The sequence below is a fragment of the Brassica napus genome, chromosome C3 (genome assembly GCF_020379485.1).
Source record: "Brassica napus cultivar Da-Ae chromosome C3, Da-Ae, whole genome shotgun sequence".
NCBI classification, from domain to species: domain Eukaryota; kingdom Viridiplantae; phylum Streptophyta; class Magnoliopsida; order Brassicales; family Brassicaceae; genus Brassica; species Brassica napus.
The window spans coordinates 16,999,465-17,009,762 of NC_063446.1; the positions used below are offsets into that span (position 1 = coordinate 16,999,465).

A 10,298-nucleotide genomic window follows, 5' to 3' on the forward strand; every position below is an offset into this window, starting at 1 on the left:
TAAGCTAAGATCAAGTGGAAGACAGATGAACCGATTCTCCTAAGAGCATCTCCATCTGTCTAGGTCAGATCTATATGGGGAAAAAAATAGCTTCTGGTCCTTGCATCCTTTGCTAAAGTGTTTGCCCATTCGGCTCCGTGAATATGAGGTATACTCACATCTTTGAAGTCCTCTTGTAATCTCTGTAAAGCCTCGATCTCTGTCGCGAACGCTGGCCAATCCATCGGGTTTGTAGTCATTTCCACTAAGTCCGAACAATCCGTCTCAAACCGTACCGAAGTTATCCTTGTATCTCTCATACAAGAGGTTGCCCAAAGTAAACATTGCATCTCAGCATGCAAAGCTGAAAGGCTCTTGTGACACACCCTTAATCCAAAGTATTTTGAGCCCATTTAATCCTTGAGACTCCACCCTAAGCTGCTGACGCTGCCATTATTGATCCATGATGCATCAATTTGACAGGTAGGAATTCGGAGCATTCAAGGGGACACTGTTTCAATCTCTGTAGTGGGGGATCGTCATGATCCTCCTTTGCTTCCTCCTTCTCGTTAGCTTTTCTCCAATATTCTGCCTCAAGAGAGACGTGTTAAAGAGTGTCGATTGGGGATACATCTTTCCCATTAAAGAGTTTGTCGTTCCTCGCCTTCCAAATGTACCAACAAATCCATGGAAAGGTATCGAATTGTGGTTTCAAAGGGGCCACCTCTTTTCTCTTCCAAAACAGAAAGTTCATGTTTTGATAAATGGATGTACTCGGAAAATAACCCGAAAGGGACATATAGTCCGATAAATCCCAAACCTGAAGGGCTGGGGGCATTCAAAAAGAAGATGATTAATCGATTCCACTGGGCCAGCACATCTAGGACAACTCCTATCGGTGCCCAGGTGTCTATACATGAGTCTCTCTGCCGTCGCCACACAGCCCGAGATAGCCTGCCACAAAAAATGCTTCATCTTGCTTGGAACCTTTATCTTCCATTTTAATCGGCTTAGACAATAAGCTTTTAGTTTACTTAGAATCGATTGAAATCATAACACCAAAATATTACCATTGCGAAGGAAGATTTCACTAACCTGAAAAACTAGAATCGATCATAAGATCTAACACAAACGCAAAACTTTGATCTCATCCCATGTAAAAGATATGAGTCGGTGAACATGGGTTTGAAAAAAAAAATTCTCTCTCTAGAGTAAGAGAGAGATCTTCGTATGTGGTCGGGGTTCAGTCATGAAAAAAGCTGTTTAATAGTTATAAAATTAATTTTCCAATAGAATAAGCTTTTAAAGGAAAAGAACCAAATTAAAAGGAAATGATCGGACAAACTAATGACACTTGAATTTTTAAAAGTTATTACTAAAAAATATCCTACTATATTTAATCGATAAGTCACTTTAGTGATTTTTACTTACTTGTCGATGTGAACTTTTACAAAATTGTTATAATTTAATTGGTCGATTATTTGTAATTTTTATTTATTTTAATTAGATCTAAAAAAAAAAAGTAAGTCTATAACCAATTAATATCACTTGCCTAATAATTTACATAATAATATTACAAATAATGATTTATAGTAACTAATTGTTGCAATTATAGAAAAAGAATTAAATTGATCATTTTTTATATTTTAAAATACATAAAATAATAAATGACAAGCCGTTTATATATATAATGATTTTATATTCTTATTTAAAAGCAATATATTTTATATAAATTATCATAATAACTATTAAGATCTCCTAAAGTTCATATTATATACTTTATAAATCATCTATAAAAACATTTATCAAATTATTTATCTTGGCTTATTGTATATTTTAATTATTATAAGATTTTGTAAGTCATCTATAAAAACTTAAAATCAAAGCTATATATCATACTATATATTAATTGAGAAGTCATTTAAAAGATTTTTGGTTATGTGTTGATCATTTATGAAATATTAAAAAATTGTCATAAATTCATTGTCGATAATTTATAATTTTTATTTATTTTAATTAGATTTAAAATAAAAAAAGAAGTCTATAAACAGTTAATATCACTTGCTAAACGATCTACATAATATTACAAATAATTATTTATGGTAACTAACTGTTGAAACTATTGAAAGAGTAATAATGTTTGGTCAATTTTTATATATTTATAAACTATATAAGATAGTAAACAAAATTTTTTATTATAATCGATATAATGATTTTGTATTCTTATAATATGGCCTTATATTTGTGTATAAAGTATTATAAGAACTATTAATATCTAATAAAATTCGTACATGCTTTATAAATCATTTATAAAAATTATATTAAATGATAAATCACTCAATTGAATTTTTCTTAGGTGTCGATCATATAGAGAGTTTGAGAAAAAAATATTATAATTTGATTTTTAATGAATTTTCAATTTTTATTTATTTTATGAGTATGAAAATTAGTTCTAGAAAAAGTTTTATCAGTATCCAAACGACCTAAATACATTGCAAAAAATAATTTATGGTAATTAAATATGTGATTTATATAATATATATAATGCTTCATAAAATCATTTTTAGCAATCAAGTAAGTCTAAACTATATAAAATATTTCAAGAGTTTCAGTATTATATACCTTCAAAAATTAAGTAATTTTATTAAAAACTAAATCATGAATATTATACGTAACTAATTTTAGTACAATTATCAATTCAAAATATCAAAAAAATATTTAAAATAGTTATATTTATCCCTTTTTAAACATTTTTTCTTGTTCTAAATAGTTAGAAAAAACACATAATGATAAAAACATATTTTATTTTGAAAAATTATAATAAATCTTATATATTAAAATAGAAGTCACAACCTCAATTTATGTGTGATTTTTTTTAAGAATTGGACATATTCTGGAAAGTCATGTTACATTTATTCTCTAACTATATCTTCGTTATAACTTACTAAATACTCCCTATATTGGTAACTATAATGACACATAAGCCTAAAAATCCGGTTTGGTTAACCAGCATACATTTTCTTCATCGTTAACACATTACAATGTCAATCTCATTAGAACTATCGAACCTAACATTATAAAAATATTCAGCCGGTTTGTTCAAAACATTTGATAAAAAAATATATCATATTTTCACAATTCTGACCATGAATTTTACATACATTATAAATTCATTCATCTATCTAAAACTAGATTAATCATAAACCGGTTCTGACCAACATTTTATATATATATATATGATAAATTTATATGTTTATAATACATTTGTAGTGGGAATATACTTCCGGTTAACAAGTTTTGACCAACATTATACATATAAATTATAAAACCATACATACATATATCTAAAACCTTACTAATCATTCTTAGTGTGCTCTGTTTCAAAACCGGCTGTTTTTTTTTGCAAAGCAAGTATAATCAAAATTAAAAATATGTTTCAACAGAAGTATCTTACTTTCCGAATATTCACTTTTTATTCCCTAAGAAGTTCTCATATGTTTAAACTGACCACTCAAAATATTACAAAAGATACGATTATTTTCCAAACAATTTTGGCGTAAGGGTTACGACTTAGAATATCCTAAGGAGAAGATACTTTTAGCTGCTGTCCCGACGCAATGGTTACAGAACAGAGCCCTTATCTTCTCAGCTTAACAGCACAAGTTACCATGACGTATTGATCATTCACCATTTGTTCATCCATGTCAGCTCTGCTTCTGATGGTAGAGTAGCCATTACCTGATAAAGAGTCAAGAAAGTTAGTTTAACTCATGTGTGAGTTAATGATAACTCGTAGCTAAAGAACATGTCTAAAGATTATTAAAAAAATTGTACAGAATAGATTAGATTATCTATTTCAGAGCCCATGTATTGACAATTGTATTACATCTGTTAAGAAAATGCTTTGTACCAAAGGTATTATTACTGCGTTGATTGACTAATCTTAGTCTCTTATCTTCCACAAACTTTGACGTACACAAACGAATCAGTAACACACATATGGTTAAGTTCCTTTGTCAACTTCTTCATTCTCCATGTAAAACCTGTGTATTCATAGCTCGACCAGCTTTAAAGCCAACAGTATAATGGTAACAATGTTTAAGACTTTTAAAAACAAAAAAGATAATTAAACAAAAATTCAACACAAAGGCATTAGCTGTTGTTAACACTAGAGTTCAAATCTGTCTTGTATATTAAGGATCACCATCTATCCTATGCAGTGTCACTGAATATGAAACCTTAATTCAAGAACATGGTTAAAATTCAGAGACCCAAGTTTCACGTAATGTTCAAGGTATATGATTTTTTTCTCAACGCATCGGATCACAGACATCTTGCATATTACTGAGATTTCTAAATCTAAAAGATAAAGTCTTTAAAGGATCTTAATTTTCAAAAATTATATGTAAATATTTTCACTAATTTCGTAATTAATTTTGAAATATTATTATACATTAATATATTTAGTTATCATTTATAAAATAAAAATAAAAAGTATATCCTATTTATTATCTATTATATAATCATAATCAATTGTATTAAAATAAAATTATTATATTGAACTAAATATGGTAAAATTATTTTAAATTAATAAATTTAAATAATTTTTTTCATAATTATAAATATCTATCTTCAAAAATATAATACGTTTGTAAGATGGGTTAACATTAGCAAACTATATAATACACGTATAAAAATTAACATGTATTTCATTAAAGCTATTAATATAAAATATTTGTGACTACTTTAATCATGATATCTTTTCATTTTAAATATATATATATATATAAAGTTTATTCTAACACATCTGTTGATAAATATTTTAACAATAATTTAATTTTCAAAAAGTTTATATAAATATTTTCACTAATTTTGTAATTCGATATTTTTTTATCTATTTTATAATCATAATCAGTCATATTAAAATAAAATTATTATGATGAGCTAAAAGATAAATTTATATTAAATTGATAAATTTTACTTTCATAAATATAAAATATTCGTTTTAAAAATATAATACGATGACAAAAACATTAGCAAACTATATATACTACATGTGTAAAGTTAATATTTTTCTTTATACAATAATATATTATCTAAAATGAATAAAAGAAAAAAAAATATTTCTAAAAGGAAATCCAGCTTTGAAAAGTGGGTCATAATTTAGCATAAATTAAATACAAAATAATTATCAAATATGTTATTTTATGCATATATAAAGTTTTTTAATAACTAAATGCAAATGCATTAAGATAAATATATAATAAGAACCAACAAATACATATGACATTTTTAAACAATTGATTAACTACAACATATAAAGTATAAAATTTTAAAATTATTGTATCTGAAATAGTTATATAAACATTTAAATATATTATTAACTTTTTAAAAATATATACTACTAATGATCTAAAATAAATATCTATATATACAAAATTGTAAACAAATATTCGCGTAGTTACGCGGATCGAGATTTAGTATATTGTTACAAAACATTCAAACCGAATCCACCTAGTTTAAACATTATACTAGATATTGACCCGCCCTCGAGAGGGCGGGTATATTTTTTGTTTTTAAATTTTTTACCTAATATAATTTATATGTTTGTGTGTTTGTATAATCATATTTTTGTATGATATGAATTTAATAGAACAGATAAATTTTGTAAATATATTAGATAAATCAAGTTTCATAAGTATATAATTGTGTATTTTTGGTACCATATATGTATTTTTTGTAATCATATTTGTGTTTTTATCTGTGATCATATTTTGCGTTTTTTTTTAAATAATTAGTAAAGTATTTTGATAATTTTATTAAATTCGCTGACAAAAAAAAGAGTTGTATTAAATTTATTATATTGTTAAACTATACACCATAGCCTTTTAACACATTAATATGGTACTTAATTTTCAAACAGTATTTTTTTAAACGTAACAAACCCTTTATATAGTTTTGTTTAGTAATCTATACTATTATTTGAGAAGTGATTTTGCTTAGTTATCTTCTTCTTCATAATTTTAGGTAATTTTGATTATTTGTCACTGTTTATTGTTTATTTGTCTTATTTTTCATAATTTTAGAAACTTTACTTATTCTTTATGTTTTAATAATTTTAATTTTTTCTTATTTGTCATGCTCTTCACCGTTTAAATTATATATATATATATATTTCATATTCTTAGTAATTTTAATTCATAATTTTATTTATTTATAATAAATAATTCTATGTGAGATTTTGCTTACTTGTCATATTTTCCATAATTTTAGGTAATTTTGATTATTTGTCATTTTTCACTGCTTATGTATCTTATTTACCATAATTTTAGGTAATTTACTTATTTGTTCTGTTTTGATAATTTTAACTTTGCTTCTTTATTATGCTTTTCATATTTAAATTAACTCATTTATTTGTCACATTTTTAATAATTATATTTGATACATTTATTTATTTGTCATATATAATTTTAGGTGATAATTTTTGTTTTTTTTTAATTTATCATGTTCTCTATGATTTTAAGATATTTTGATTATTTTTTATGTTTTATTATTTTGAAAAATTTAAATGTCATATTTCATGATTTAAGTTGATTAATTATATATACCATTATTTGAGAAGTGAGTTTGCTTAGTTGTCATCTTCTCCATAATTTTAGGTAATTTTTATTATTTGTCATTGTTTATTGTTTATTTGTATTATTTTTCAAAATTTTAAGAAATTTACTTATTCTTTATGTTTAAATATTTTTTTATTTGTCATGCTCTCCAGTCTCCACAGTTTAAATTATATATATATATATACAAATATATATATTTCATATTCTTAGTAATTTTAATTCATAATTTTATATATTTATAATAAATAATTCTTAGTGAGATTTTTCCATATTTTGCCATAATTATAATTCATAATTTAATTGTTTTGAAAAACTTATTTGTCATATTTCATGATTTAGGCTGAGTCATTATTTTTAATAAATAATTTTTAAATTTTTAGTTTTAAAACATTTTTAGTGATTATTTAATAAATATTCACATTATATTCAGGGATAATTATGATTAACGAATATTATCAAATTTTAGCAATAATTTTATAGTTTTCATCTTATGTTTATTTTAGTTATATAAAATCAGTTGATGTTTGTATTAATTGTTTTTAAATGACGTTTTTTTCTAATTTATATCATCGAATTATCTTACCAATCAAAAATATGAGTCTAAAGAATGCAATCTTTTGCCGTTATTTTTTTTTTTACAAAACAGCTTTTATTAGACATATATAATTATTATTTTTAATTTATAAAATTTTAGTTAAATAGAAATATGTTTTTAATCATTGTAGATTTTGTTAATATGTGTCACTACAAACTCCGATAAAAGGAAATTCATATAAAATGCGAATAAATTTTTAATGAAGAGGGGATAGGTTTTATAGATCTATCTTTTATGTTAGTTTACAGTATTAATAAAATTTTACTATATTATTATGATGATGATATTTTTATATGTGTGGTTTGGTGATAGAATAAATGAAATTTTTTGTAAGTATCAAAACATTTTATCTATGTTGTGTTGGAGTAAATAAAGTAAATTATATCTTCTACTTAATTTAATTTTTGAAATTAATTAAAAAATCAAATCAAAATTAAAAATTATGTTAAAATCTGTTTTATTTGGATATATATTAGTCCGCACAAGTGTGTGGGTCATCATCTGGTAAATCAGTAATTAAACAGACAGATTAAATAACTGTAATTTTTTTTCATAAATTGGAATTACTTAATTTTGTATATAATTATAATTACATCATTATTACACATTATATTACACATAATAATTTGTATAGAAATTATAAATGGGTTATGTAAATCAAAATCCGTGGCCCAATTTTAATGGGTTTTGTAACTGTTTCCCTGTTCTTTCAATATTTATAAGAGGATGGCGATAGAAACGATTGTGAGGAAGGAAAAAGTTTTTAGTTAAAAAAATTGTTGGAAAATATGAGGGCATATTTTACGGGATTAAGGAGTTAGATGACCAAATTTCGAAATTGATTTTAGAATAATTGATTTGATTCCTGGAATGTTCTTGTTTTATTGGATAAATAATTAAAAAAATAGATATACTCCATATTATTAAGATACAATCGATTATTAACTATGGTATTAAGGTTACATATTATTAGCTATCGATAATATGGTGTTAAAGTCCAGAAAAATATATTAGTTGCTAATTTAACTGATAGTAAATAATGGTCCCGATTAGTAGGAAAAAAAATTGTAAAAAAAAGATATTAGATATAAATAGAGGTTCCCTATATTATTGTTGTGATTATGATGTGGGGGTTAATTTAGTTCGTTAGCCGTGTGAAGGATAAACTAAAGCTATTAAGGAATAATGGTTATGTTGGAAAATTATATAAATGGGTGGTTATGTACGAAAATGATGGATGCATGTATTGTTGCCATTAATTGTTGGATCCAACTTTTATCAATCGGTCACACGGGTGTTTTAATAGAATAGATAATATGAGCGCTTCTAGAACCTTCTTTGACAGAAAACTTCCACATATTTTCACAAATTTCCATTTTACGGCAAAAAGGAAATAAATATTTATTTCCGATTACTTCGTCATTAACTATTCCTTTTCTCATACCCCTTCTTTCATCATCTTCTTCCCTTTCTCTCTCAACATTCCCATTCCTTCCCTATTCCATCGATCTTCTCTACGCTTTTATATACATAACTCATTATCCATCCACCCTTATTCCCTCATCTCTCAACGTTCTATTTTCTTCTCGAATATCACAGAACCCGATTAGATCTATAGATCTTGTTTCTCCAGGTATTGAGTTCTTGACTTTGATTTTTATTAATCACATCACGGATCTCTATGATTATGTTTATAATTCATTACTTTCGGTCTTGGATCTGAAATTTTCTTAACCGGAATTTGATTATTCAGATTAGGACATCATGTCGGAAGAACACAGGCTTCAGGAGCCACGGTTATGCGCTAACGATTGCGGTTTCTTCGGAAACACCGCCACGCAGAATCTCTGCTCTAAATGTTTTAGAGATCTAAAGCACGAACAGGAGAACTCCTCCACCGCCAAAAACGCCCTTAAGCAGACTCTCGCCGCCTGTGTTGCGTCCTCCTCCGTATCCTCACCGCCTCCTCCTCCTCCTCCAGCCGATCTGACTTCAGATCTGAAAGAAGTCAACACAGAGAATCCGGGGAAACGGGCAGCGAGCGAGCCCGAGGAGGAGGAGGAGCAGAAGCCGCCGCAAGATCCTAAACGCTGTTTGACTTGCCGGCGGCGCGTGGGGATCACAGGCTTCAGGTGCAGGTGTGGGTTCGTGTTTTGTGGAACCCATAGGTACGCCGAGCAGCACGAGTGCACTTTCGATTTCAAGCGGGTCGGGAAGGAGAAGATCGCTAAGGCGAATCCGATTGTGAAAGCGGAGAAGCTCGAGAAGATCTGAAAGAATTGTGTTTGGTGTAAATTTATCATCATCAATTTTAAGCTTTAATTTGATTTCTTCTCGGTTTGGTTATAAAATGATGTGTTCTCTTATTAGTTTTCGATAATTGTTTTTACAACCATTGTTTGATTGTTCAGTTTAGTTATCAGCTATGATATTAGGGAACAATCAAAGCCATTCTCTCAACGTAGCTGTGAATTTTTTGCTAGATCTGTCACCATCAAGGTTTAAATCCACTTTTGTTGACAAAGACGTGAGTTTCAAACGGCTAGGAATGGCTCGGTACATCATGGAGGATCAGGACCCACCTACGTGCTAGCCGCATGTTTTTTACACTCGTGCTAGTCTTGTGGTCAGAGAATAATCTGAGCTGATTTAAAAACCAATCCAAAATACTAATGTAAACTATCAGTTTGGCCCTAATTGTTTACCATTTATCCTAGAATGTGGTTGTTTGCACATGACCTTGCGTTAGCCGCGTCTCTCCGTCCTGACCATCACCAATCAGCTACCATAAACGCATAAGCAATAAGTGTCCCTTCCTACAACTCAATCGAGTAGGAAAACTTGAATCCGAAGCTGGACTGCCAACCTTATATCCATCCAAGAACCGTCAAAGCTTTTCTGATATTTTTGAAACCCCTCTCGCTCTTACATCTAATTGTTGCTAAAAAAACATATAATTATATTTTTAAAATACTTTTCTGATAAAACAATTGTCATTTGTGATATAAGTTTGGCTTATTTTATATTTTATGGAAATCTATTATTTGAAAAATCGTGTAATAAAGTAGATAACCTTAATGAATTTAAATTATTATGTAATTTCT

At 27.3% G+C, this 10,298-nt stretch overlaps 1 protein-coding gene across 1 annotated transcript; it reads left to right on the forward strand.

Moving 5' to 3' along the window:
• Positions 1-8,574: 8,574 nt before the first annotated feature.
• Positions 8,575-9,560, forward strand: LOC106397378 (zinc finger A20 and AN1 domain-containing stress-associated protein 3). Its single transcript, XM_013837963.3, has 2 exons — positions 8,575-8,827; positions 8,948-9,560. Exon 2 carries the CDS (start codon positions 8,959-8,961, stop codon positions 9,466-9,468), a length of 510 nt encoding a protein of 169 aa, XP_013693417.1. The 5' UTR covers positions 8,575-8,827; positions 8,948-8,958; the 3' UTR covers positions 9,469-9,560.
• The last annotated feature ends 738 nt before the right edge of the window (positions 9,561-10,298 follow it).